General features: G+C 42.2%; 1 protein-coding gene across 3 annotated transcripts in view; it reads left to right on the forward strand.

Annotated features, from left to right (window-relative positions):
- mpped2a (metallophosphoesterase domain containing 2a) overlaps positions 1-27,682 on the forward strand; it is a 72,264-nt gene that overhangs the window by 40,417 nt on the left and 4,165 nt on the right. For all 3 annotated transcript variants that reach the window (XM_031323610.2, XM_031323609.2, XM_035999229.1), the window contains one exon: positions 26,497-26,612. In XM_031323610.2, coding sequence (XP_031179470.1) covers positions 26,497-26,612 — 116 coding nt within the window. The remainder of the gene's footprint in view (positions 1-26,496; positions 26,613-27,682) is intronic.

A 27,682-nucleotide genomic window follows, 5' to 3' on the forward strand; every position in this document is an offset into this window, starting at 1 on the left:
ATTTAAATCAGAAGGCTTAAGGATGGTGATAAGAATTTGAATTCCTTAAATTACTTGGTTTTTATTTCTTGAAGTGGGGTTGTATGAGCTACTTCTCCATGGTTAGTGTATCTACAGTAGATGGCGGTCGGCACACCCCCCCAGGTTGGAGAAGCAGGCAGGTGCTGCTGGATCGGTTAGTTTGTTAGTTTCGTATGTTCTTAACACTTTAAAACACCAAAGTCACACAATAACGCAAACAAATCGAGGCAGCTGTAGACCAGCAACTCCCGTGTTCTGTGAGGTAAAATGACACTTTTTGTCTATGGAGTCTGGTTACTCTTTTCATTTCTTCGCAAAACAAAACTGTCCTGTTATTTGCAACATATTGCTTTTATTGCAAAATGTGAGTTGAGTTATAAAAAGCTGCAAGGAAATGCAATTTAATTTCTCTCATTCTGTAACTATGTTAAATGCGTATGAACACTATAGTCTGCTGTCACTGAGATATTTGAAATATTCTGAATTCCACTACTGAAACATGAACCTATAGGTCTTGACTAAATAAAGTACTTGGAAAATATCCTTGAGTTTTTATTATCAGATTAAGTAGGTAATATGAATTATTAGGAAACAGGGAGGATTACATCTTTCTTGGGTTTCTTGCAACTAAAGATTATTTTCATAATGCTGACTTTCTCATTTCTGCTCTTTCTTTATTGAACAAATCACTTTATAACACATTTTTAATACCTTTTATAATGCTTCTGACACCGTGTTCTATACAGTTGGAGTAAAACTCTCTTCTGACCCTTTCACTCATGCTTGGAGTGAAAGCAGTGTACCATGAAAGACACACAACACACACTGTTTAATGACAGATGCTTAACAGACCAATACCTAAACCTCCTCTTTGCGCGCGCACACACACACACACACACACACACACACACACACACACACACACACACACACAGTGGAAAGATGAACAGGCTTCTGCACCGTGTCAATCAAGCGTCTTTTAAGAGGAGCTAAAGGTCTCTCAGAGCCTGAGACATTTTTGGATTTTATTCACATCGTTAACTCTTTCTGCTCCAGGCAACACGATTTTGGCGCAAAGTAAAACTCCTTTTCTCTGAATTTTAAACCTATGTAATGTATTTTTTTTGTCTTCATTTTAATCTTCTGTCTTTAATCTACTGCTTCAATGCAGAATATGAATTCCTGTTTTTTGCCCTTTAGTAAATGGTAAAAAGTTTAGTGCCGTTTCAGTCGATCAGTAGTCTGACAGCTTTAGTTTAAACACTTTAAACACTTCACCTCTGTGCTGAATTGTTAGATGATTACACCCCTAAGAGTAATCAATCTGTAAACTTTGTTTGAGTCCTTAACAGCTAGAAATATCAAATATTTTCCGTCTGTGTGACCAGGTCTTTACACATAATACACACTAATGCAGAATAACCGATTATTCATCGCAAATATTCCAAATCATTTGCCTTATCCACTTTCTCCAATGTGACTATTTACTGCTTTTATTTGTTTTCTATCATTGTAAACAGAATCTTTTTTGATTTTCGGACACTTGGTCAGACTAAATATGCAGCTCTGAATAATTCATAATTTTGAGCTCTGGGAGTCGGTGATGAACATTAGTGATTATTTCATCGACTAAATCATGAACCGGTAAAAGATATCATGACAATAATCATCAAATCAAGTCTCACACACACACACAGTCAGCTCAGACATCAGTAATAGAAGGAGTGGCCGGTCAGGCCACAGATATGTGAGGAATCCTGCTGGCTTTGCCGACTCTGATAAGCTTTGCTGACTGATTCAGAACAGAGAAGTACGAGCAGGGAAGAGAGACGTCTGTAGGGATTAACCTGTTTTGTGATTCTGGACTTGACCGCAACTTAACTCTCTGGTCGAAGGTCAAACTGTTGCTGCTGCCTCCTCCCTGATCCTCCCAGCCGAAGCCCTCCTCCTCTCCTCTGCCTCGTCCACTAGGGAGACTCTTCCCTCTCGTCCATTCTTCACGCTTCCTCTCCTGTCGTATTTCTTTTTCTTCTCCTCTTCATTTCTTCTTTCCACTTATCTCCTATCCTATTGACACAATACAGTACCTTTCTCCTCGCTTCTCATTTTCCATAATTTTTCTTTCTATTTCTCCTCTTTCTTTACAGAACTTTCTTTGGTTCATGTTAGCAAATGAAATGGCAATCAATGTTTGGTTGGTTTATTCAATAGAGCGTGCGTGCATGCATGCACGCGTGTGTGTTTGCCTCAGATTAAATCAAACTGCCCTCATTTGACTCTCTGAAACTCACCTCGGGGGAAACCTTGAGGGCCGAATGCAGATTTGTCATTTGCAGATTTTAGTTTTATTCATGTATTCATTTCTCACTGTAAAGGTCAGCCATGTGTGAGACGGAGAGAGAGAGAGGGGGAGAGCGTGAGAGAGAGGCAGAGAGCGAGAGGGAGTGATGCACAGTGGTGGTGTTTGAATATCAGCATGTTGTTTTTATTTTGAGGAGGGCAGAGATCTGTGAGGTTGTTTTCCTCTGGACTCCGTTTACCCTCCTCTGCCAAATTATCTATTTATCTCTCTATTTACACTTAGTGGCTAAAGTATATGGACACCCCCTTTATTGCCGAAATAATCAACACAACACACATTTCCTTACTTTTTGTGCTAAGTTTAGTTTTATGTTATTTTGGTACCATTTCATTGCTAACATCAGGTATCAGTACTATCGTTATTCTGTATATTGTACGAGATTAATAGTGTAAGGCAATGTTTACAGCATAGGCGAGAAAAAACGGAGGTTTGTGTTTTTAATATATTTCTCTGAGCAGTATGAACAATGTCAATGAAATGAAACCGAAATTAGCTCTTAGTATCTCCATCGTTTACACGCAGCTGTTCTAGCTGTAGCTAGTCTGTGTTACAACTGCACATTACATATGATTACGTTTATGTTACAAGGTAGACAATCCTTTTTCATCATTGACGCGAGGAAAAGTATCCTAGACGTCGTTCTAGCGTTATGCACAACCATGCTATAGTTAGCCAAGCAAGTAGCAACTATAAAACTTTGAATTTACACAAATAGGCAGAATTACCTGTCGAGAAGAAAGCAGGTAACGTCGGCGTCCCTTTTAAAATCCTTGCTCCTTATGAGCTCTTTCTATCTTGGAAAAGCCACTCCAATATTAACTTTGGTCTTGTTGCTTTGCCTGTCGGGTTGTCGTTTTAATTCTCTTTTTAACTTCCTTGGCGACTCAGTTACATGTCCTCGAGAATAGGTGCAATCCTCCATCTTCAACAGGCTTTCAAATCTGCAAGCAGTAGCAAGTAATCTTCTCCCCCTCCCTGGCATTAGTCAGTGCCACTGAGTGAAAAGCGCAAAATGCAGAGGTATATTCCACTTTGGCTAATGTATTTTAAAGATGGAGGCACAACATGGCTGCCGTCATTCGCGCGAGTCGCTCCTTGCGCCAGGTGCAAGATAGGGCCCAAAAGTGACTCACGTTTGTCTCTGAAGTAAAGGCTGGACTACAATAGAGCTGTTTGGAGCAGTTTGTGAACAGTGTTTTCTGTTGGAGATGGTAAGTCCCTTTGAGGTGGACTTTTTCACTTTTTAAAACTATTACATCCACAAAAAAGATATTTAACACAATAAAGGAAAGGGGAAAAAGCCAAAAGCATAATATGAGCACTTTAAGAGTTTTTTTCTATAGGATAATATGTTTAATATGTTTCTCTTTAATACTTCAGACTCTATAACACATGAGGGAAAGTGAATACAAGCATTTCAACTTTGTTTGGTTTTCATTTGTCTGTGTCGTTGATCTGACATTTTTTGTCAGCTGCTTTTAGCTTAATCACCCCTAACTCACCTCTTTGCCGGCGCCAGCCGCTGTCAGATTGTGTTGGCAGTCTGCCCACCACACACACAGTGACACACACTGTTTTCTCTGTCTGAGTGTGAACACATGGCAGCGTTGCCTCCGATGAGGCAATGGGCCCTGATAAATGTCCATCACCAAGAAATCAAGGGCTTCATGGTCGCTCTGCCCTCTTTCACTCTGCAGAGAGTTTGTTGAAACTTTTTGAATCTCTGAAATGTCACATAATGGTCAAAAACATTTAGTGAATTTAAAAGGGTTTTTTTTGTTTGTTTTTTATTAAGCATTTGCCACCCACTGAGAAATGGCTTTTTCCCCATGAACACTGTGGTGATATTTCTTTTATTCACTTAAAAAAGTTTTGGATGAACTACCTGAGAGTGAGACTACCTGCATAATATCTGTCCTGTGTAAAGTTTTTATGCTCTCTATCTCTCAATGTAAACAATGTAAACACGTCGGTCTTAAAGAATATTGCAGTTGATGTTTTTGCCGAAAACAGAAAATGTGACTCAAACATATGACTGAAAGAATTAGTCATTTAGTCGATTGACAAAATTAATCTTCAGTTATTTTGATCACCAATTATTCGTCATTGCTAAAGCAAAAATGACAAACATTCCCTTCTCAAAAAAAGGATAAGCATTTCATACTTCTCTTTGTAAAAAATAATTTGGGTTTTGGGCTGATGGTCAGTTAAATACAACAGTTATCACAATACATTAACTGGGGCTCTGGGAGATTATAGCGGGGGTTTTTTCAGAATTTTCAGACAAATTGATCAATAGAAAACCATTAGTTGCAGCCCCAAATGTGACCAACACAAAACCGACAACAAGCAAAACAGTCACACTAACAATTAGTTGTGTTTTAAATCAATGCTGTCTTTAAATATACACAGTTAACAGCATCCTCTTTCTGTTTTAGGTTTTAAAGTAATCCAGCAGATTTCACATGATTCAATAGGAGTTATGTAGATATTGTCTTATCCTTTTATGGAGGATTACATCTTAAAGGTTTACCACCTTTAGTTCTTAAGGAAAACTTTCATAATATGATCAGAAAAACAAATAAAACATGACTGTCGGACTATAAAAAAAGCATTTTTTGGTTTTTCAGTTTTCCTAAAAAACTTTTTGGGGAAGTGAAATGTTTTCAGTCCACAGCTGTGTCACATTTATTACAGCATTGTTTCAGAATTAATGAGATAATGATTTATTGATGTTAAAATGTGACACCTTTACTTAATGGAGCGTAAAATAGAAATCGTCAAGCATCTGTTACCGGGGCCGGATTGTGGCTCCTGTGTGTGTGTGTGTGTGTGTGTGTGTGTGTGTGTGTGTGTATTGCTGTTGTTGTTGGCCCTGCTCTTTGCACCCATGGGTGCAGCTGCAGGTGGTCGTCAGGTTACAGATGCGGGGAGGTTCAGACTGTATGGAGCCTCCTGCAGCGTGTGTGTGTGTGTGTGTGTGTGTGTGTGTGTGTGTGTGTGTGTGTGCAAAGTTTCTCAGTGTGTATCAAAGGAGTGAATGAGAGGGTTAAGTGATGGATTTGTCATCGCGCCCTCACTCTCTATAGTATTCCGGCTCACAGCGTTCCCTGCTAAATGATACACACACACATACACACACACACACACACACACACACACATACATATGCACAACACACGTTATGCAACAAAAATAAGTAAGTGCAACATACTGGAAACACCAACCAACACACCCTATGTCATTACAGAGCTGTGTAGACGGTCTAAATGTTTCACGTCTCCCTGACTCCTTCTGGTGCACACCCCCACCCCAAGGTGAGCCCCCAATATGTCAGAGGGAGAGTGATGGGTCTTCGCTGTCGTTTAATAAAGCTCTCCTCCGTGGCCTTGTGTGCATCAGTCACCGGCCGTGCAGCCAGCGGTCTGCCACACGATGGCCAGCAGCTCCATCAAACACTGTCGGGCCTGGATAAGGGCTGACACAGCCAAAATCCTGCACTGGATCCAGGCCACAACACGAGATTCACAGCAAAAATAAAAGTCATTTAGTCTGGTGTTCACTCTTGACAAGTTTTTGTCTTTGAAACCTCAAGTTTTTTCTTTGAATGCAGTTCAAATCAAGTTTTTGTTCAATCACGGTGATGTTATCGTGATGCAGGTGAAGCTGTTGCTCAGTTGGGACACTTGCTGTATTTTCACATTTTCAAGGAACAAGATCTTGTCCTGGTTGTCATTGGTTGTAGCAATTTGCCTTTTTTATTGAAGCCTTACGGGCCGGCTACATTGCACGCGTAATGTATGCAGAGCGGATGCTCCAACACTATGCTTCCACTATAATCGATGAAACTGGCTACACCGGGCATGAGAGCACTGCGTAAGTAGTGCGTATGCACATGCAGAGATCCTTTCTACAAGCGGAAGATAGGACAGTCTTCTTTTATATTTTTTACGTGAGGTGTGTGCGGCCCTTTACCAGAAATGGATCATAAAGTGTCTATATTTCTTTGAAATTAAACTACCAATGTACAGGAAATTACTTTAAAGGACTATCCCTCCAGTCTGGGTCGCCGTCCCCAATTTATTTTTGGGACATGGAAAAAAGTTTCAAGTACAGCCCTGTTTATCAGAGAGGGGAAATCTTCAGACTGTACAAAACACTGCGTCTCTTGGGTGTCGCGACGCAACAGGTCCCACTCCGTGCAACACAGACACTCCTGTTCGGTGGCCATAGCTTCACAATGTCCGCAGGTACACCACCAGTTTCCCGAAGTACGAGGCTCTGTTGCAGCATAGCTCTCTCTCTCGTAGCCCTTTCACGGAGCTCCCTCAGCTCTTCGTTCAATAAACTGTCTGTACACTTACAAAGTTCTCAATGCTTCGGTTAACATTTAGGGACCCTCATTATGCTACTGTTGAAGTTTGGTGATATTTTGAGCCTTTTTAGTGGTATAAATAGCGATTTGTTTTTACTTTCCCTGTGCCCCGAATACTAGCGTTGTAAGCTAATCAGCGATCCACGCTAGCTTCTTTCAAGCTACAAACACATTCGATTAGCATGAAAACATGTCCCAGAGAACGACAGAGTGGGTACACTTCTGTTAATAACCCCTAGTTTGTTTTGCACCGGAATTGTCCTTTAATGATGCGAAATGAGCGGTATTGGCAGTTTGGTTGTAAGAGTTTCTATTTTCATGTTGTTTCCTGTCACCTGCGTCCTTTGATAATAGCTGACGATAGATTGGCATTTCACAGTGCTGTGCATGCTCCAAAAACTGAAGAAACAACAACAATCCCAAAGCAAAAGCTCACCGTCTCGCCTGTGACTCACACAATCCTACGCCATGCGCTGCAGGGTGTAGCCAGTGAAAAGATGCATCGGCGCGGCACATCCACTCCGCAACCGGTCCGAATACGTTACACGTGCAATGTAGCCAAAGCGTAATATTATAAAGTAAAGAAATGAGTAAGCAGAAATCAGTGGGTGGTTTGACCTCCTGCTCTGCTTGTCTTTGATTATTATCATAACATCATGAATCATTTTCTCATTGTCTTTTAATCTGTTTATGTCAGTAGCACAGTCTGGTGTGAGGTTTTCCCACCTTTAGTGTGATGTAAAATTGAGCACACTGTGAATAATGGAAAGAGACAGTTGTGTTTCAGCAGCTGGTCTGTTTCTGATCTGTAGTTGTGTAGCAGACAGCTGTTGGCACTGCTCTGAGGTCAGATCGGTGTTCGTCCCTGACGGTGTGGACAGACTGTGGTTACAATACACACAGAGCCCCGGGCTGGAAGGTAATCATTGCTGTCGGTTTGCATGTTTGTGTGCGCGTGTGTGTGTTTGAGAGAGTGTGAGAGCTTGACTGACTCTGTCTGAGATGGCGACGCCTTTGTCCCTTTTGATGGGGACACAGAGAGACAGATATGTGGCATTCATATACGCTGTCTCTCTTCTACTTGGATATAAAACTAATGGATATAACATGTGCATGAAAAAAAACACATAAGACACCTTAAGATAGGATGTTTTTTTAACCTAATATTCTCCTCTACTCTTTGTCTGAATGTTGTGACGTTAATGTGCAGAACTGGCTGCAATATATAAGTCTCCTGACTCTTTTCACTTAATATGGTTTCCATCTTTTATCTGGAAGCTGTTGATTTTCTTCATGTGTGAGAAACGTCCATCTGTGGCAGCCAGACACTTAACGCCAGGCTAAAAGGAAATGCATCTCGCCTTCAGTTAATTTTGGTTCCAGTGTGAACAAAGACGTCTTGACGTGTTTCTTGCTTTAAATTTTTTTTTTTTTTTAATTTTCACATTATCAGCTTCCAAGTCTTTAGTCTTTTTCCTGATCTTTCACAGAAAACTGACTAACACTGCTGTGTATTGTAAATCACTATCCGTACTATTGTAAATCCGTTGCCATTAAATGTCTGGTCAGATTAGTGGTAGATTAGTTAGTAGTCTACAAGGGGTCAGTGTTTCTAATTAACACAAATGTCACGTCTGATACAATACATGGTAATTATGTATTCAGTTTGTTAGTTTCTATTTGTGTGTGTCCATATAAATGAAACCAGAGCAGCAGTTTGTTAGGAGTGAGCACGTAAACCCAATCAACTCCCGGAAACAACCTCAAAGCATGAGTGTTTCTGGGCAGCAGCAGCAGGAGGAGGTGGATGTTGACATCTGACAGCCAGCAGTTCATCGTGTTTTCAGAAAGCCGTGTACCACAAAATAAAGCCTTGAAACGCTGTAAATGAAGCTGCAGTGACTACACCGTTGACTCGCCTCCTCTGCAACGTGCAAAGTCTGACCTGCTACAACAGCTTTGACCTGTAAACAGGAGACCTCTGAGTCCATGTGACTTCTGTTTACAAGCTCTGGTTCACTTGTACTTGACCAAATACAACAAGGGACCCGTTTAGACTGTGGTTGAGAGTTGTTGTGTTTTTCGAGCATGATGAATGGCTTTTTTCAGCACACTTGCTCCCTCTACCTCAACACAAGTGTCCTTGAATACCTTTTTTCCATGACTGTATCTCCAAGAAAACACCATGGTCCGGTTCCACTTTGCTTTAAAAAAAATGGACACGCAAAGGTCAACAGCATGCCTTTGTTCTGGTCATCGGATAGGATCATTCATATGAGAGGTAGTGACAGGGAAGTTCACGTCTCCACCTACAGTATTTATTTTTCCACTGACATGTTTGGCCCTCATGATGATGGCCTTGCGCCTTCGGAGCAACGTCTCCGCTCTTTCATTGCGCTGAAAGGCCGCTGAAGTGCGAGTTTCCTTTTAGATGTTCTGCTGAAAAGCCTTTTCTCTTCCTCCCCTTCCTCCTTTTCTATTCCGTCTCTATTCTTTCTCTCCCATGTCATTAAGTGGATAAATGTGTGAAGGCGGGTTTTTTTTTTCTTGGAGAGGAAGAGGTGGAGGGAATTGGAGGAAGAAAAGGAGAAGCAGGGACTAGTGGGGGAGGAGGGCAGGTTGAGGATGGGAGGCTAGTGGTGGCGGTTGCTTGCCTTTCAGCCCGTTTCACAGTGGCTGGCTACCTGCTTGTGTCAGTGGCTGTGTGGTGACCTTTGACCCAGGGGCTGGCGGGCTTCGGTGGCAGCGTCAGCTTTAATTAGAGAGCCACATGACTCGACGCTCTGCAGAGCCTCTGGTCCTCCACTGCAAACGCTCAGATTCAGGCCCGGACCAGGCAAAGGGCCGACAGACAGACACGCACACAGAGGGTGAGATCATCTAGTTCACAAAGAGAGTATATTTTAAAGTTTATCAATACCGGTTCTGATTCTACTCTTTATTCCTGGTTCTTGTCAAAGAAACAAAAACATGTTTGTTTTTTTTTGTCATGAACTATAAATGTGCCACATGGCATCATAACTTTGCATAAATATACACGGCACTTTCCTAAAGCCAAATGGCGTGTTATCTGTACGCATTTTGAGCTATCCACGTGTATGTCTACGCTGTATACAGCGGATGTAAATATACATATCGCGACAACGTCACACACGTGTAAAAAAAAAAAAAAAAAATGGGTTTAGGGAAAGGCTTTAGTAACACTAAAAAATGACAAAAACACTATGGTGACCAACGCCACACGCTTAGGAAAACAATTAACGGTTGTGTTTAGGAAAAGAACATTGGGGAAGGCTTTATTAAAAAAACAAACAAAAAAAAAACAGTTGATAAATGCCACACACGGGATGCGATCCCAGTTCTCCTGGGTGAAAGTCCTGTGTTTTACCCATCCGCCACCCAACCAACCAACCTTCCTCTGTGGACCTCCGTCCTTTCATACTACTCGCTACGGCGATAATTCACATGTAATGTAGGTCAATGGTGGCCAAACGGCATTGATAAACACGCTAAAAAATGATAACACGCAAAAATGGCATACAAATTGGCGTGTCATACATATGCCACTTAGTGAGATCAGTCTGAAATATATAAATACTATATTTGTATCTACTTTTTTTTATTTTTTTACTATCTTTTTGCTGTGGGACATCGAAAATAAATGTGATATGCTAGCAAGAAGCTTCATACGCATTTTAACATGCTAACATTAGCTGATCATCATCATGTTCATGTTGATAGTTGCTTATTGGTTTGTCGTTAAATGTTTGGGGTTTAGGGTTTTTTTGTCAGTGGGTCTGATGTTTGAAGACTTTTCTCCTGTGTGTATGATGAATGGCTAACTAGGCTAATATAATATATAAAATTACAGCTGTTGTCTTCAGATGCAGATGCTTCACTCTCGATTATGTTGGATGGGACGATTCCTGCAGCAGTAGAGTAAACAATGTCTTTATTGTTGTGTTGCACTAAATGCATTTTAGACTTTATCCAGTATTCCTCTGCACATTAGGGACGTTAGCTTCAGGCTTCGGGTCAGGTTTGGGCTGCGATCTTGCCAAAGGTTTAGTCAGCTTTGCGGGCCTCACAACACGTGTGGTTGCAGTTTTGGCACATATGATCAACAGAAGGTTGCTTGCCTTGCGTTATTAGGTAATACAATGCTTTCATATTTTTGTTCCGTGAATATTCGAAAGGATGACAAATAGGGTTGGGCATCGTTTGGATTTCAACGATTCTGATTCCAATTGCGATTCTTCCTTTCGATTCCGGTTCTTATCGATTCCGATTCTTTGAGGGGTGGAGTTGAAACGGGTCACATGCTTATTTCACAAATAAGAGGAAAGTTTTATTTTGATTCAGTGGTGGTTTGCAGTTTTACTGTTTTTTTTCAGCGTAAAATAAAGCCACACTAGAGCGCTGCTTACTGTGCTCCATGGCTGCCACACAACAAGCGCCTGGTCGCTACGGAAGCCAAAACTTGCGCATGTTAAATTTGGAACCCATGATCAGATTTGAAACCAAATCCTCCAAACGATTCCAATAAAGAAACGATTCTACTGGAATTGTAATTTTTGAAACAATTCCAAGTAGGACTCGGTTCTCGATGCCCAACCCTAATGACAAATATGCAAACCCTGTAAATAATTATTCATGGCCCTGTGTGTTTTCTTAACAGAATGGTATTGTACTTCAAATGGGAGCTTTAACTTTAATGTCCATCTATATTATCCTTGAATTCTTGATATGAAGTTAGTTGGGGAATCTTGGTCCTGTGGGTCTACGCAGTGGAGAGGACATGAACAGTCAGTATCTAACCCACACAACTTCTTCCTACAAGGAATCCTTCCTGATTTCCTCTGCGGTTCAACTGCTGTTGGTTTCCTCCAGTGGCTGTACAGTCGGCCTTCAACGTGCGCTACATTTCCAAGAGGATTAATTAGATTAAACAGGGTGTTTGCTAGCTCCTTAAAGTGTTTGTTCTCCTGCAGGACTGTGTGGCAGTGTTTTTAATTTTTTCTTAAGAGAATAATCAGTCGCAGTAAGAAATAATGAAGGGATTGGTGGGCGGTTGGAGCCTGTGGGACCCAGGCCGCTGTTTGTGTCTGCAACGTGAATTTACGCAGTGTTGATTTACAGTGTGTGTGCGGGCGTGTTAAACGTGCCCCCCACCTTGTCGGCGCATTAAATCTGCTCCCCCAGTCAGAACTGCTGTGTTTTGCTGCTTTTGCCCGATGGTTCATGTCTTTGAGGTGTGTGATGGTTAAGATTGATGTTTTTTTTTTAGCTGAAGCACCTGATGAGAAGCAAAGAGTAGGTGCTCAAATAGAAGAGTGGAGTATAGAGGTACAAGACAGAGAAGGTTAATGATTTTTAAGAAAATAATGACCAAAAAGGGGAAAAGAAAGGAATCTGCCAGTATCATAAACTCTTGTCTTTATGTTTCCCTGTTAGCGTATATAAATCCCTGCTGTTTTCCGGTCTCATCATTTCTGTAAAATCCTTGTAAAACCCCTTAATGAGTTTTCACATTGTGTGTCTTTCGTCTATCATTTTGACCTCCAGCCTCTGTTAGCTTGCAGCACGGTGACTTTGGTTTGTTCACAGTTAAAGTGGAATTACCAGCCGTTAAGCCAGAGCAGGGATCAGCTCTTGCCAGCATCGCCTACAAAAGTGATACTGGCCAAACTGGCCTCACACCAGCAGCTTTGTGCTGCAGTTACAGCTTTCACAGGTGGAGGTACTACACTAGTGAATGGTGTAGATTTTCTAAAACACAAACACTTCTTCCACACTAGAGTATTTGTCCCGGCATTCATTTGAAATGATGCTTTCTGCCTGTGTGAGGTGGTTGAATAATTTAGTCAGAACAGGGCGAGAGAGAAAAAAAAACTGGAAACACTGGCGCAATCCTTTTAATTAAACCAGGAAAAGACTGTTGTCAAGCAAATGGACCGAAATGTGAGAGAGAGAGAGTGAGCAAGGGATGAAAAGAAAGCCAGTGTTAGGAATACAGCGGGGGATTAAAGACAGTGAGCGAGTGTTACAGACCCCTGGCCAGTTTGCTGCTGTAATGAACATTAGGGCTGCGGCATAAATTTAATGACCTGTGAAACAAACAGCGTGGCTGAGACCAGTGCCTCTGAATGCTAAGTGGCTCTATTATTAATACCAGCTCAGAGATGCCACTGTGTAAACACACTGTAAGTCTCTTTTCCCTATGAGGCCCGTTAAACACACGACAGCCTTGTGTTGGCGGTGCACCGGCTCACCACAGCTCTCTGAAACGGGGTCACGTTTTCCTTTTGTACCTGCAGAATTAATGGCATGTTGCCCATTAACAGCATACCTGCGCTAACTTACAAGAAATGAATAGCATTGCAGCTAATGGCTGTGCAGGTTAGTCACGTAGATAATGAATAGCTTAGTGATGGGGCAAGGTGAGCAAGTGGTAATAAATGGGTTCCATGCTGCTCAGAGGCAAGCGAGTGTGAATGAATAGCAGAGTTCATCCTATGTTGTTTGGTGACATCTCATCAATTTGTGCATGATGTGTTAAAAGAATAGTAATTCTACCAGCGGGCAATTTATGAACGTTTGTTTCAAACCAAAGTATATTTGTACAAGTCTAAATCAAACAAAGGACCTAGGAAATATCTTGGAAAATGAGCTGCAAGGAGAGACTGATTCATTACCCGGACCGACAACAACTCAAATGAGTATCATGACGCAGAGTCATAGAAGATAGCTCTTAAAAGCATTACTAAAATGGTTGTTCCTTGTTGCGGTTTTCAATTGCGTTACATCTCGCCCAAATATCCTGTTTAAACTAAATAATGTGTCAAGTTAGAGAAGCAAGACTCAAAATGCAGTTGTCATGGGACTTTGAGGCAGTTAGGGAGCAGATCTGCAGGTATGAGAGGAAGGAAGGAGCTATGGGTATGATTACGAGCAATGCAGGCTTAATCAAACGATCCAGCACAGCAGGGAGCACAGGGGAGACTAGAAGAGCCCAGAGCTAACCAGATGTCTGCTACATGAGGAGGGATACATGACATGAGGAGGCTGCTCGAGGCTATAAAATGCAATCACAATCCCCTGGAAGCGTGCCCAAGATGGCTCAGCAACCAGCCGGGGAGTAAAGGCGATCTGTCAGGAGACGGTCCCCTGCTCTCCCCCTGAACCCGACCTCAGGCTACCTGCTCATTCAACAGAGAAGATGCTAAAAACTCCAGGCTGCTCTTTCATCAGGCAAGCAGCAGTGGGTTTCCATCACTATCAACACTGTGGTTGTGGTTACAAAGGGGCCACGTGTACATGTATGTCTCTGACATCTGAATCTTCCCATCTGTTTGTTTTTCCTTTGCTGTGTTTGTCCTGGTGTGTATGTGTGTGTACACTGGCAGATCCTGGACCCAGCAGGACTCCATCTTGTTTTCCGTCACATGCTGTGTCTCGCGCTATGAGGCGATAAATATTTGAAAAGCAGAGGAAGCCCTGTGGCCCCAGCTTCTGTGGCCTGAGGTGCGGCAGCCCTGCATTTGCTGCACCTTTTACCACAGTGACGTTTTTTTTTTCTTTCCCCCTAAACATAGATTTCAGCTGAAAGTGTTCCTTACTGTCCTGGCCATTATTCTCTGCAGAGTTTGGTGTGAAAGGTCACCAACCTAAGTGCTGGCGCAGCTGAAGCTTAGATGAATAAGTAATACCATCAATGACAACAAGTCTGGATATAATGGTAGAGATGCTAAGTGCTGGAAGGTTGCAGAGATAAGAGGTGAAGCTTCACTGAGTTTTCTTCTTTTTCCAAGTTTTAGAAGGAAGAAAATATTAATGATTTAAGTTGGAGTGAAATGAAAAGATGAGGCAAAGGCTCAATCAGACTGTTAAAGGTGTTCTTTTTTTTGCATTTGTGTTATCCTCTAAAAAAGCAGTCCACACTTCAAGCTTGGTCCCCTGTACAGCTGGTTTTTCAAAGTTGTTGTTTTTCCCCACTCACAAACACACATTTTTACACGCTTCTGCTTCTCCCACTTTGTCTCCCACCACACTATGTGGCCCGTGAGGGAGATGTGAATTGTCTGTAGCGAGCCATCAATCACGGCGGTAACGACAGCTCCATAAACAGAAGGGCAGCCTACCTACTGGTTTCTGCTCGCCGGTGATAGCATTCACATCGTCCTGCAGCATTTCCCTTCCTTCCTGCTGACCTCTGCACAGCTTCAGTGGCAAGGACGAGACTCTGCTTATCTCCACTCTCTGAATTTAGACACCCGATGTGGGTGGTAGGAACACCCAGGTGTCTGCAGGGATGTAGTGTCGTAAATAAAAGAAGTGGGCAAACTGTGACCTCCGTTCAGTGATCAGTGTCAGGCAAACAACCAACAATAGAAACAAAAGTCTCTTATATTAACGACATATATTTAAAGCAATATGACAAATTTATGGCGAAATAGAATAACTTATTGGCCAGTTTGATAGCTGTAGAGCCTCAACTAACAAATCTTACGTTTCCATTCTCGATTAATCTGTCGACCGTTTTTCCCTTAAAAGAATTGCATTTTATAATTTATGGGTGCGTCTGTACTAGGGCTGCCACCTCTTAGTCGATTAGTCGACTAATCGGTCGTTTTGGTCTTAGTCGACTAAGATTTCTTTAGTTGATGAGTCATTTTTTATGCTTATTCATGCTTAATTACTCATTTCCAAGAAACTTATGAGCACATTTCTGGTAAACACAAGATTTAAAGTGGTGCTTTTGCAGGATTAATTGTGGAGAAACTCAGTTTTACAGATGGTCAAAGAGCACAGCTCTGTCGATTACATCAACTAATCGATTAATCGACAAAATCATATAAGTGTTAGTCGACTAAGAATTTCTTTAGTCGAGGACAGCCCTAGTCTGTACAACTCCTTTGTACAGGCTGCCCTGTTCAGCCTCGTGTGTTTAGTTTTGTCTGTGTTCCGGCTCTTTGTACACAAACCCATGAGACTAACAATGCCAGTTTGTGTGCTTTCCTGTGCCTATTGTTGCCACTGCGTCTCTGTGCCCCGGCTAGCATCCACTCGTTGTAAGGTCGAGACAATAACGGCGAACAGAGTGCCGTGTATCTGCACTGGCTTGACCCCGTGGCCCTTCCTGTTGCCTTTTAACACCCTGTCCTCGTCCAATTCCCACCCCCACCCCCCTGACCTTTGACCTCTCCAGCAAAGACAGGTTGGCCTGTCATGTCAGGACAAGGCAGGGTGTGCTCCCAGCCTTTTGACAGGAGTCAGTGAGAACCTGCTGCTTTCTTTCTCCTAATCCTCAGGAGGAGAGTAATTCCACACTGACAAACACCAATATAATCAAAGCAGCAATGTCATTTAACAGCTTGCAGTATGCTTTATTTATTATGTCAGTTTCTTCTTCACCTGACTGTGACAGGGAAGGCTCACTAGTGTGAAAGCTGTGAAGAGAAACAAAGAACACATATAATAAGACTATTTTAGTAACTAATGGAACGTAAGTTGCACTGAGTTAGTTCTTGTGTGGGTTCTTTTTCCTGTAAACTCTCAAAGCATGATTAAAATAAAATACACATACTAACAAGTGTATTGAAGCAGCTCTGTTGTAAAGGCTACCGGTGCTCGGCTAGCACAATGACATGTTAGAAAGCACAGCCGAAACGATTTGTCAAAAAATAAAGTAACAAAAGTGTTAGCCACGATGCTAACAGCATTGATAACTAAGCCAAACGGTGCTATCACTGCTATTGTAGTGATTTTATAAGCAAACCTGTTTCTTGCAGATTGTCACGTTACTGAGAATACAGCTGCCATGTTAGTCGTGCTGCCAGTGGAAGAATATGGTACACGCACATAGCAGAGCTTGCAAACTGTGGCTTTTTTGTCGACAACGCAAACGTTGTCAACATAACTCACTGGAAATCCAAAATACTTCCACACCGGCGACTTCAGTGAAAGAGGAGGGGGTTCAAGTTCTGTCAATGGGTCTCCTGCATCTGCAGTTGCCATGCTATCTTTTGACTGGCTGTAGCTAAGTTAGAGGAGGTTGACTTGCAGCACTTCCAACACGTGTGTGTGTGTGTGTGTGTGTGTGTGTGTGTGTGTGTGTGTGTGTGTTTTTCCGCTTGGCAAGCTGACCGGATGTTACATGGGGGTGTGGCAGCATCGACCATTCCATTTTTTAATTCGAAGTTCAAGATTGTGACTTAATTTCGGTCAATTTCGAATTAAAATCGAAATCGTGACACCCTTACTAGTTAAGATACTATGTTTTCATCTACATCGGCAGTTGTGCTTGCAACAACAATGTATAGCAGACTGGACATACGGCTTAAAAGTGCAGCTTTTAGTGATACAGCTGCTCAAGGGATGTTGCTTGAGTCAGTGTTGGGTCGAAAGACTACGAGTTTGAAAGTTAGAAAGAACCTCTGTAGTCCGCTTCTCGTCTCTGCTACAGGCTAGAGGCTCAAGGCTACATTAGCCGCTACTAGCATAACACACCCATATTTCCGGCTAAACTGTTGGTGGTGGAGTTAAATTGTGGGTATTGAATTATGGGTATTGTAGGTGCCAGGTTTTGACAAGGAAGAAGAATGTGTGGAATAAAAAAGACTCTGCTTCTGCTGCATCTGTTCAGATCACATTTTTTAACTGTCCATCACAAGTCCAAAATTGAAATAGCAGTGTTATGCTAAATTAGTGGCTCTTTTAAGTGCAGCGAAGGAAGGCTAACATGACAAAGCATGTTCTTTAGCTTAGAACAAGAATGCAGAGTAAGAGAGAGAACTTGTGGACAATGCATTGTATGATTTTGTACATAGTCTGGCTTTTTACTCAAATATTTTAAGTCTGAGTGCCACAACTTCTAATGTCACCTCTCAGGTCTAATTTATGTCCAAGCATTCCAATAGCTAAGTTTTTTTCCTTTCTGTTTAAATTTTGTTTGCGTCTGAAGAGCAGCAGACCTTCAGCGTTAGGCCTGAATTGTCACAATGACTAGCAGAGTCCAAAACACATTTTCTTTCATCTCTTTTCTGCTCTCAGTATTGAAAGTCATAAATGAAAGTTTGAGATGTTCAAACAGCTTTTTTTCAACATTTTCCAATTTAACTCGCAGACCTGGAGCTGTAGTCTTTGTGCTGAGTAAGAAATGTTGTAAGAGGGTACAGCTTTGAAACGGAACATTCGTTTTTCAGATCACCTTGTCTTGTTTGAAATCCATCCATAGAAAATAAAGGAAATGAGGAAAGCTTACTTATTGTCACTGAGGAAAGCTCACTTATTTCCCAGAGATATTATCACCCCCCTCCCTTTACTCCTCCCCCCAGCTCCCCCTTCGCCCCTCTTGCATTGTTCCCCAGGATCAAGTTCACAGAGGTCGGGGCTGGAGGAGGGTAATGGGACCCTTGTCCCTATGTCTCAGGGCAGGTTGAATGGGTCTCGGCCCCTGCCCCCAGCCCCCATACAGGCTCTCTGAATAGGACCCCTTTCGTTATTAGTCTGGTCTCTGGTTTCTTTAGACCTGCCCGGCTTCCTGCCAGTCCATATCCATATTTCAAAGTGTTTTGAATTCCATTTTCACATGTAGACACATCCGTGTTCCTATAACACCTCCCTGCTCCTGCCAAACCCCACCTGTCACATCCACAGGCAGCTTTGCACCTGCATGTCTTGAATGTCTGTGAAGTAGTAAAAAAACATCTGCTTCAGTTACAGTGAGCTCTTCTCCACCACCTATGGTTCTTGCTAATTTAGTGACAATGTAATTTGTTTTGAAGTGGTTTTATAGTCTGTTACAAACGCTTCCCAAGGCACTGTAGAACAGCACCAATTTTAGTTTCAATGTCTAGAATGAGACTTTATTTTAGATGACTAGTATCCTTCGATGTGAACTCAATGTAAGATGTGAAATTCAAATTTCAAACTTGAGGAAACTTAGTGCAGCCTATGTGTGCTCACTCTGATGCAGACACACAGACCCTTTATTGTGTTGTTATTAAATTGTTTTTACACTTAGTCAATATGAATTGCTCTTACGTCATGACAGGACCCGGGAGAGATGCATGCACAATGAGTCCCACTTACAGACTGGCAGTTTCCTTTACTGTAGTCTTTGATGGCTTTGATGTCTGTGCTAATCCAGTGTATCTCTGGCTGCAGAGAGAGAGAGAAAGAGACAGAGAGTGTATGTGTGTGCGTGTGCATGCATGTTGAATGAAAGGGGGGGTGTTGTAAAGAATGAACTCTCTTAGATGTAAATCATGGCAGGGGATGCACTCTGAACATCTCTGCTCTCATTTGATTTCCTGCTACAATGTTGGGCACTTGCCCTTTTCTCTTCCTTTTTTTCGGTCTTCCACTCACCGTCTCTCTCTGTCTCCACATGCACTCAGACCTGCATGTAGTGGATTGCTGGAAGCTGCCTGGTCGTCGAAAGCAGCTGTGTTTGCTGCGAAGCGTCTGCTGGCTGATGCAGCGGTTGTTTTACATTAGCGGCCAGGTCAAACTGCAGCTGGCTGCATCTCAGCGTGAAGACAAACCCTGGGGACAGGGTGTGTATGTGTGTGTATGTGTGAGTGTGAACCAACCCGTCCCCATGGTTGTAGCCTTTCCTAAGCGGGCTAAGTCTGGTGGCTAACCCTTAGCGCCTCTGCGTTTGGCAGCATGACTGCAGCGAGATTAATCCATTCCACACTCCATCAGTCACTAGGCACAGGTTATTAGTGCTGGGGCAGAGCAGAGCACACAAACACACACACTCATACATACACAGCCCCTTCACCCTTGTGACTTCGCCTTCTACCTCGTCCCCAAAGTTTGCAAAGGTGGCCTTGGTGTTGAGAGGCCATTTGTCAAAACCCAGCCAGAGTCTCCACTTGGCTCCTTTTAATAAGGCTACCTGGGCTCTGGGATTATACACACACATACACACACAGACACACACACAGGGCATGCACTCTGCTTTGCACATACTCATACAGCTCTGAGTGTCAGGTGGTGCGTCCCGCGGGGCTTATAAAAGTCCCATTAACATGGCCCTCCTCATTGGTTCTGACAGGTTGATCAATTAGACCCCTCCCCCCGCTGACCCTGGGGCTGCTCTGACTCAGAGGTCAGACACGATGGATCGCTGGACCTGCACACACACTCTCAACTCTCTCCCTCCTGTTATCTCTGAGCTGGTCACGGTGCAGCTTGTTCGTTCCGTCATGTGTTCAGTGCCGGGCTGATATCCCAGGGTGCAGCTGTTTACCTTGAGACATGTTTCTGTCTTATCTCTGCTCTCAACACAACCAAAACACATACACAGTGCTCTGTCTCACCCTGTGTGTGTGTGTGTGTGTGTGTGTGTGTGTGTGTGTGTGTGTGTGTGTGTGTGTGTGTGTGTGTGTGTGTGTGTGTTTGTGTGTTTGTGTGTGTGTGAGTACTATTCTTCTACAGACCAAATGTGCTCATAGATAGAGAATTCTTCTAATGTGTGGAGTTGCTATTTCTCACTTTTTTAAGGGTGTCATTTTTGAGAGTTTTTCCCTTTTTTTTTCTTTTTATTTAACACTTACTTTTTATAGATGTGGACATGTGCACAATAACATTTTATTCAGCACACTGAGACTTTGCAAACCAGCAGAGCAAGAAACATGAGCGGTCAGACGATCAAATGAATAGATTGTTTGTTTGGTCTATAAAATGACAGACAATTGTTAAAAATGTCTCCAGGGTCTTCCTCAGTTTACAATTATTTAAAAAAAAGAATACCTATAACAATTAAGTGATTGTGAAAATAGCTGCCAATTATTTCTGTTACAGTCTGTTTCTGTTCTGTCTAACAGTTTATATGGAAAAAAATAGGAAACGTGGTAAATCACACGTAATGATCATACCAGGACAATTACAATACGCTTTCACTACAAGACAATAAAATTGGTTAAATAATTGCCCAGCCTCGACGAGGATCCAAGATGATGTCGGTGACAGGGACATCAAAGAAACTTTGCCTTCAAACAGCTGATTCAGTGAGGTGTAAACATTTTTTTTAAATGATCCCATAAGTGAAGGAGGAGTCAGATTAGAAGGTGTAATGAGAGGAATGAAGCATTCAGAAAGAGTGTGTGTGTGTGTGTGTGTGTGTGTGTGTGTGTGTGTGTGTGTGTGTTTTATTAGGGGGGGTATCATAACTCGTCTAGGGACCCAGAGAGAAGAGTTCAGGGGAACAGAGGGGTTAAGAGCGTTGTCACGCCCAGAGAGACCCTGTGCCGCTTGTCCTAATGATGTCCACCGCCCTAATTGAATATTGACGTTCTGCACACGAGGGCTGAATGGCTTCTATCTCCTTCACCTCCGCTGTCGGCCCAGGCTGCAGACTTTTAACCCGTTTGTACTGTTTGATTCCCGGGTTGGGGGATCGTTAAGCGTCCCTGTTACCTGGTTACCTGCTTTTCGCCCTTTTGATGCAGCGTTTTGTTTTGTGTGTCGCTGTTGTTTAAGCGAAAGAGGTATTTTTATATAGTTCCTTACAGTTAGGTTTCTTGGAGGTTTGATGTTCTTCTTTTTGAACTTAAACGTATCCTCTTGTGGCGTCGGCACACGATAGTTATGCGTTACTTTAACGCACATTTTTACAATCTCCCCTCTTGCACACATTTTTGTGCTTTTACTTGGACAATCGTTTACACATCCCTGCACAACTGTACAAAAGAACAGACGCTTTAATGACAAATACAGTTCTTTCACATTTTCTCATTTTTATTTTATATTATGTTTTTATACTTTTGCATTATTGCAATTAGCCGTTTTCTGATTCTGATCGTACCACACATGACGCCATCTTTCCACGCCTTCCCTTGTTTTACTCCTCCTCTCTTTTTGATCTGTCTTTCTTCTCCCTGGTCGTCACCTTCATCATCCTTTTTTTTTCTTTTTCTCTTACTTCTGCTTCTATTTCTGTGATGTTGTTTTACGTCCCACTGTGCCTCTGCCTCCAGACGCTTCTCCTTTGTTGCCACGGTGACGCACTCCAGATGGTGATTGTCAAGGCAAGACTGGGCTCCGAATGTAGTCTGATCACAACACACACACACACACACACACACACACACACACACCACACACACGCTGATCTACATATACATACTCTGAGAACAGACTGAGACACTGGCAGAGTACATTCTGTTCAACACTCACATCCTACTCAGATGCTGGTGGACATGCACTCTCTGCCCAATACACACACACACACACACACAGAGTAGTACAGTATAATAAAACCTGTGTCACAGCCACACAGGAAACAATCTCTCCTTTATGTGACTGGGATGTCATTAATCTTGGCGGAGGTTAACAAATGCACTTGCATGGAAGGTATATTTCATAGGCAGACAGCCGACAATGGGGCCATTGTGGCGTCGAGCTGCAGCGCCTCGCTCTGCATTCAGTCAGGACCTTTTGGTTGGCTCCGGATCCACGGCTCATGTCAGGGGTTATGTTTCATCTCCCAGATGAATGTGTTTATGCGAGAGAAAACATGTGAAACACGGAGCAAAATCAACGTTCCAGCCATTTATTTGTTTGTGCTGCCTGAAACCACGATTTATTTTTGTGAATGGGGTGGAAATAAATGCATTGGGCCATTTTTCAAAGTTTGGCCTTGTTGCTATTAGTCAAAACTAGAGCTAGACAAATACCCTGCTCGTGCTTTCTGTGTGCAGCCAGCCGACCAGGCCTGCTCTGGCTCCGATTCACTGCTTTCTAAGTTTCTCCAAACAGCAGCCGCCGTAGCGCTATTTCCATCCATGAAGTGGCGCGTCTTCCCAGTAATCCATTAGACTTCCATTAGCTCCGATTTGTGTGATTAGTTCTAATTAATCAGTTCAGTCTGTGGCCTTCACTCCCCTGTGCGCTCCTCACATTTCATTTTTAACCTCATTTCTCAGCTCTCCACCGAGCGAGAGAACGAGGCAACGACTGAGCGAGCAAATCAAAGAGCGAGCTTCAGGTCTGCCGTCGCCTCCTCTTTCTCGGAGTGCACAAACACTCGATACTGCTCAAGCACCAGACCCAAACTGGCTGAGCCGGTGCTTAGACTGCATTATAATGCCGAATTAATAGGATTCTTTTGGTGTCTTATTTTGAGCAGAGATACTTTAGGAGCTTGGTTGTGTTTTTAAAATGAACCGGGACGGTTTGAGATCTCATGTTTTACACATCTGGAGTCCGCTCAGGCTCTGGTTAGCCCCACTCGGCCCTCCTGTGGAACAGTAAGTATTGATTAGCGTCGGAGTGTTCATCTCTCACTATAACAAAGCCTATTGATGTTTGTGCACTGATTTCCCCTCGGTCAAATACCATACGCAGCACCATCGCTAAGTGACTGGAAGCTGCTCCCAACTCAGCGGTATGTCCCAAAGTAACCTGGGAAATAACGGAGTCAAAATTGTCTTTTCATCAGCGACTCTTCTGCTGCTCTGTGCTGCAAAATTAAAATGAAAAGATTTCTTTCCTGGGCTTGTTGCAGTAGGTCAGCTTATATACTAAGGTATTATGTGGTGATAATCTATCTTCCTTTCCTCTGTTGTCAGCCTTCTTCTGCCATTACAACTATTGTGATAAATGAAGGCTCAATTTATCAACCGGCCTCTACTCGATTTTTTTTTTCTCCCCTCGGTTCCCCCGCCCCCGCTCCTATATCTCACCTCTGCATGGTTCGCTTTATTTCTTCATCTGTTTTCACCCCCCTGCATCCATCCATCCATCCATCCCTCCCTCATTCCCACTCAGCCAGATCGAGGCTTTCTTTGTGTCTGCCGGGGAAGGCTGAGATGCTGCCTGTCACCCCGGAGCTGCAGACTACCATCCAGGCTGCCGGAGGTGGCCCGGCTGCTGTCAATCAATCTGTAGCTGTGTAGCAGAGGGGATGGGGGTTGACACAAGATGTGGCTCCCTGCTGTTTAGAAATTCACTGTTTTTTTCTAAAAGGCTTGCGCATTCAGTCGTATGGTTTTGGCTTCTAAAATCTATGAAACTAGCTTGTGACTTTTTTTTCAATTTAAAGCTCCTACTCTGGGGCATCAAACGCTCTTTATTCACGGGTAAACATGCTGACTGATTGCATATGTTTGTTTCAAGTTTAACCATCTCATGCATTTTTTATTACATGCTGTGGGGTACAGTGATGTACTACTACTGCATGTCCTTTTTTCGTGCATCCTGTTGTGGCTTCATCATTAGAGGTCGACCGATATGGGTTTTCTCTGGCCGATGCCGATCTTTAGACATCAGGGTCAGCCGATGGCCGATTAATGCTGCCGATTTATTTTGGCCGATATTTGGCCGATATGTGCTTGTTTTTAAACCTCTATTTGAAAGATAAAATGTAACACTAATATACACAGAATTTCTCAACAAAAACAATTACACTAAACCAATCTGCTATTAACACTTCACCAATCTACACTTGTATACTTCCAATTAAAAATGTATAATGTAAAAACATACTGTATATTGTATAAATAATGTATGAAAAATATATTAAATAAACAAAACAGGTAAGAAGAAAATAAACTTTGTCAAATAAACTTTTAAATGAAAAAAATAGTTTAGTGCACTTAGCAGCATTTATTAAACTTCTGAGAATACAAATCTGCAAGCTTCACAGAAAGTGACGTTATTATTAATCTCACCACTATTTCCTCCTAACTCCTGTTGAATCACATAAGACTAGGGCTCTCTAAAGTCAGTTCTTGTTCACCTTGTTTGTTAGATCATTGTTCATTTGTTTGTGTGTTTTATCTGTGTTTTGGGGATCCTACTGTTACATGTCCTGTTGACCTCATTAGGATCTTATCTGAGCACATTTCTGTCATTCAAGCAACTCTTTAAAACTCGTCCAGCCAATTTAATAAAATTAAGGGTTTTATTCGTGCTCAAGTCCATAAATGCAGTTAATGGATACAGGCACGGAGAACTGAAGGCTCTGTTAGCAATGATTAGCTCCGTTAGCTTCAGTTAGCTCCGTTATAGGAGTGGATGAGACTGCCACAGGCAGGGGTAACAACCAGACTCTGATAAATGACATTCGGGGAGCTTCCACAGCGGTGTGGCCGCAGTGTTTTGTACGGTTTTATTAGTACAGTTAATCCCAAGGCAAGAACACCAGCAATATGCTACTACTAACGGTAGTGTGAGCCTGAAGTGGCTGCGCGAGACACACTGCAAGACTTCACGAGGGGAGGGGCTGGAGGCAGCTGGTCTGGGTACGTTGTAAAAAATGTCGCCTATTCATGTTTTTAACACTAGTTTAAAATGTTCCCATTGCAATAGAACAAAATATTTGTGATTATCATTTTAGCACATCAAGTAGCCCTGTTTGCTGCACCATTAACTGTAGAAACACAGTATTTGTATATCATGATTTTCTTTTTACTCTGATCTATCTTAGTTATGTATTAAGCACTTCTTCTACACAAGCCAACTTAAAGCTTTAGTGTGTAACTTTTTGATATTAATGAACGTCCGTTACATTCAAGCCATTGCCAAATGAGTTGCTACAAAGCTAATTAAGACTATCAGCTCCACACAACTCTCTCTGTATTTCTCAGTATGGCTATGTTCAGAAGACTGTGTCGTCCGGCGACTAGAGGTGTTGAAATTAATCAAATAATCGGTGCATCAAATCGTGGACATAAACGATGCTGCATCGATAATCGGCCGGGCCATAATCGATAATTTCTGTTTACAATTTAATGTATGCCTAACAACCTTTCTGGTTACATATTCTGTTAGGTTTTGCACATTCAGGAAGTGCCATGTGCTCAGTGCTGTAGTTTTATGTATCCAATTTATTTAGTATTCGAGCACTGCAGAATGTTTTGTTTTTGAAGCTTGAAAAGCTACGAATTAAATATCCTATATGGCTTTAATAGAAAAATGTATTTGACGCATCGTGATGTATCGAGATATCGAATTGCTGACATGATAATCGTAATCGAATCGGGAGATCAGTGAAGATTCACACCTCTACCGGCGACTTTCGCGTGCAGAAACTCAAGTGAAGATAATGACCTCTTCTGAAGAGTCCATCATGTTCTTTTTAATCCTCCGTGTCCTCCTTGGCTACTAGCAACTGTGTGGAGGGGGGGTTGTGCGATCACGGAAGGCCTGTATCATGTTGGCGCGCCGACAGTTATGTTTTCATTACTTAGAATTCCTCATGGGGGTTAGGGTCAGCTGCTTCACAATAAAAGCCCTAACTAGTTCCATTCCCTTGAATCCTTTTACAGTAAAGCAGCAGCAAGTGTTCATTTTGAATTGTTAACATTGTATGAACTCTTTCTGAAAACTTGCAGCCCTTTTGTCTTTGTGATACGTGGTGTGTTACTATAAATGTATACATATAATCCATTTGAATGAATTTTCACTCAGTTTAGATCATGGACACATACACTCAGACAACCTAGCCAAAAATAACTTGTTAGTTCGCATCTGCGTCTTAAAAACAGATTCTGGATGAAGCTGTAAAAACAGTTTTAAGGAGAGTAAATAGGGACACAAGCAAGATAACAAGCATTAAAACGAGTTTCTTGCTGCTGCAGCTTTTAAGAAGTGGCATGCTGAGGAAAAGGTGCATAAATTCATATATTTTACTTCCCGATATCAATTTAACTTTATGTATATAATCATGGTAGAGTTAAGTCTTCTGAGCAATAATAATCTCTCCCTCCCTCCATCTCTGCAGGACTCCGTGGTTTAACGGCTGGGGGTTCAACCTGCCTCGAGGTCAGTCTCTGCTGGATAAATGGAACCTCGTCCCTGAAGGCATCGACATCCTGATGACCCACGGACCTCCGCTCGGTGAGTCCAATTACCCAATTACAGCCCCCTCATCACCATATCTAATGAGGTTGTGCCTCATTATTTAAAATCGGTATGAAGTCACTGGAGGCGTCGCAGCAGGCAGTGTGTGTGTGTGTGTGTGTGTTAGGGTTTGGCAATATATCGATATCGTGATATGAGACTAGATATCGTCTTAGATTTTGGAAATCGTAATATCGTAAATGTCTTTTCCTGGTTTTAAAGGCTGCATTACAGTAAAGTGATGTACTTTTCTGAACTTACCAGACTGTTTCTAGCTCTTCTATTATTTTTACCTTTACCCACTTAGTCATTATATCCACATTACTGAAGATTATTTATCTTAAATCTCATTGTGAAGATATTTTGTTAAAGCACCAATTGTCAACCCTATAATATCGCCACAATATCGACATCGAGGTATTAGGACATGAATATCGCGATATCTGATTTTCTCCAAACCCCCTAGCATTTGTACACTATCAGGGTTTCCGCCGGGGTCTAAAAAAGTCTAAAATCTCCAAATCAAATTTTTAGGCCTTAAAAAGTTAAAAGTGTAGTATTGTGTTCTAGGTCAGGTCCTAATTTTCCCATGTCAATGTAACGCTACCTCTAATGCTCTTTGAAATGTTCCTGCAGCGCTTTAGAATTCTTTTTTTCTGTCGCTAATCTTAATACAAACATGCAACTTATATTGCAGCCAATCTAGACACCAGCCCTATAATGCCAATGAGGAAATCAGGGAATTTTTTCAGACAATGGTTCTTGACTCTGACATCTGACTTTGTTTTTGATGTCGTGATATAGGTCTTACATTTCATTCATAATTGTCTTACAAAGTCTTAAATTTGACTTGGTGAAACCTGCAGAAACCCTGACTACAGTCGACACTGGTTTCATCTAAATCCAGCAGTATCTGGAGTGGACACCCCGAATACGGTCTGATTACACGGTCTGATTCAATATTTGTGTGTGACTTTATGAAAAAGAAAATACATATTGTTTGGTTTTCACTACAGACTGATTCAGTTTTCTTCTAGTTGTTTGAGCTCCAGTTGTTTTTTTTTTTG

Source organism: Sander lucioperca, chromosome 3 (assembly GCF_008315115.2).
Source record: "Sander lucioperca isolate FBNREF2018 chromosome 3, SLUC_FBN_1.2, whole genome shotgun sequence".
In the NCBI taxonomy this organism is placed as follows: Eukaryota; Metazoa; Chordata; class Actinopteri; order Perciformes; family Percidae; genus Sander; species Sander lucioperca.